Source organism: Alligator sinensis, unplaced genomic scaffold, assembly GCF_000455745.1.
Source record: "Alligator sinensis unplaced genomic scaffold, ASM45574v1 scaffold79_1, whole genome shotgun sequence".
NCBI lineage: Eukaryota > Metazoa > Chordata > Crocodylia > Alligatoridae > Alligator > Alligator sinensis.
The window spans coordinates 282,570-285,468 of NW_005842706.1; the positions used below are offsets into that span (position 1 = coordinate 282,570).

General features: G+C 39.2%; 1 protein-coding gene across 1 annotated transcript; it reads left to right on the plus strand.

Annotated features, from left to right (window-relative positions):
- Positions 1–880: 880 nt before the first annotated feature.
- Positions 881–1,813, plus strand: LOC102369855 (olfactory receptor 10A7-like). The gene has a single exon (XM_006034101.3). The coding sequence runs from the start codon at positions 881–883 to the stop codon at positions 1,811–1,813; it is 933 nt and encodes a 310-aa protein (XP_006034163.3).
- Positions 1,814–2,899: the final 1,086 nt, after the last annotated feature.

A 2,899-nucleotide genomic window follows, 5' to 3' on the forward strand; every position in this document is an offset into this window, starting at 1 on the left:
AATGTTTAAGTGTGCTAGCTTTGAGAGGAATACTGCAGAAGGCGCTGAGCAATGCCTACACAATGGCCTGTTGGTTAAAGCACTTTTCTAGGAAACAGGTGATGCATATTTAAACCCCATATGTTTTTAAGGGAGCCTAAAACCCAGACTTCCACCACTCCTCAGGCAAAAACAGGAGGGCTTTCCACCTCTTCCAGATGTATGCAAGACAGACAAAGTAAAATCCAAAACCATGCATAAAGGCCAAGACTTACAGCTACATGGCTATATATATACCACTTAGGCACATAAAGTAAAATAGACTTTATTCCACTGAATATTCTAAGTAAAATCCATGATTTGTCACCACTATTTCTCCGGCTTTCTGTGAGCTAAAGAAAGTCAAATGCTGCAGTATAAAGTGTGGGGGAATCTATCTAGCTACATGTCTGTGTGTCTCTCTGTACATATATCTAAAGGGCCCAGTTAAAATGATCCTCTAGTCCTTTTTTTTTTTTTTAAAGAGGAGGGTGGGGAAGTGGACAGATGTTACCATTATTTAAGGGACACTTGTAGAGTATGTAGACTTAGACTTGGGTTTTCATTGGAGCCTAAGGGAGATCTCCCTTAACAGAAATTGAAAGTGGCTTTTTTGCGTGTGACAGTGTTTATATTACTGGAAGTACCTCTTGCCTTTTTTTTTTTTTTTTAACATTCATTTTCAGGAATTAATCCAGCTAAAATTGAGTAGGTATTTCATTTCCTCTCTGTTCAATTTCACTGATAGATCTGATCAATTTTTTGCCAAAAATCAATAAAGACTGGTTTGCAACAGAAAATTATGTTTTCACCTCCAATATACTTCTTGATGTGTTATCTGGATATGTATTCTCTCTTACAGATGGAGCAAGCAGAAGAATTAAAAATGGGAAATCTCACCAGGATAACCAATTTTTTCCTTTTGGGTTTGTCCAACCACCCCAAGCTGGAAGTACTTCTTTTCTGCATATTTCTAGTTATTTATATAATCAGTCTGATGGGAAATGTGCTCATCATGATTCTTACAGCAGACCCATTTCTTTGCACTCCCATGTATTACTTTCTTCGTGTCTTATCTTTCCTGGATATTTGCTATACATCTGTCACTATCCCAAAGATGTTGATTAATTTCCTATCAGAGGACAAATACATTTCCTATGTGGGCTGTGCTGCCCAAATGTACTTCCTGCTCTTCCTAGGGGCGTCTGAGTGCTTCCTTCTGGCAGCCATGGCATATGACCGCTATGTGGCCATATGCAACCCGCTGAGGTATTCTGCTATTATGAACAGAAAGGTTTGCCTTTCATTAACACTTCTCTCCTGGTTCAGTGGTAACATGGTGTCCCTAACACAGACAGCTTGGGTATTCACATTGCCATTTTGTGGGTCAAATCAGATTAATTATTTCTTCTGTGATATTCCCCCACTGATTAAGCTTTCTTGCATCAACACTTCTGTGTATGAAATGCAGCTATTTACAGCTACCATATTGGTCATCTTCACCCCCTTTTCTCTCATCCTCTTGTCCTACATCTATATCATCTCCACCATCCTGAAGATGCCATCAGCTGATGGCAGATATAAAACCTTCTCCACCTGCTCCTCACATCTCATGGTGGTGACATTATACTATGGGAGTGGAAGTCTGATTTACTTAAGACCTAAATCCACTAACTCTCCAGACAGCAGCAAACTCCTGGCTCTAATATACACAACTGCAACCCCCATGTTGAATCCCATGATCTACAGCCTGAGGAATAAAGATGTAAAAGGGGCCTTAAGGCGAATCGGGTGAATTGGGTGATAGGATGATCAAAAAAACAAGTTGTCATGAAAAATAATGTGTATATTGGTCTTTTTCTGACATTGGTTAGACAACTATGCAGATTTTGACTATTGTCTTTGAAATAACGCACTGGTGTTCAAATATCGCAAACCTAAACCATAAAAATATAGTCTCTCTCTCCCCACCTCCAGCAAATGATTCATGTTCAATTAAAAATAATTCAATATTAGCCAAAGAATGGGAGGGGGGAGGCATCAGCTCTGAAATTGTTTGCAATGCAGAGAAAATCTAAAATAAATAAATAAACCCTCCCAATAAATAAACCCTCCCATGCATTTAGTACAAATACTACTGACTTTTTTTTTTTTAACTCTCCATTTAAATTCATAGTGAAAACTTTGTTGAAAACATCAGTTATGGAAAGTTTCTAAATGTTCTATAATATACTCTAATAAGATTGGCCATGTATATATGAGTTTGCTTTCATGACATCTTTACTTTTTTGGTAAAACTGGGGTGAGTTTCAGAAAGGGGAATGGATTCTTACCCATCTAAATCTACCACACCCTTACATGAATGTTTACCAAAAGTTAGGGGTTTAATCATGATCTTTTGGACTACTGTAGCAAGGTGAGTTGCTGGCCTGACATTAGAAATGTAGAATCATAAAAAGCTAGGGTTGGAAGGGACTGCAAGAGGTCATCCAGTCCAACCCCCTGCTAAAAGCAGAACCACCCTTAACTAGATTATTCCAGCTGAAGCTTTGTCTAGCCAGGTTTTGAAAACCTCCTAGGATGGAGCTCCTACCACCTCTCTGGGTAACCTGTTACTGCGTTTAACTACGCTCCTGGTGAGAAAATTCTTCCTAATATCTAACCTCAACTTCCCTTGCTGCAACTTGAGACCCTTGTTACTTGTCCTGACATCTGCCACCACTGAGAACCAGCTCCATCGTCTGTCAAACCCGTCTTTAGTTACTTAAAGGCTGCTATTAAGTCTCAGTCTCCTCTTCTCTAGACTAAATAGATTCATTGATTCATAGATTCATAGATGTTAGGGTCGGAAGGGACCTCAATAGATCATCGAGTCCGACTC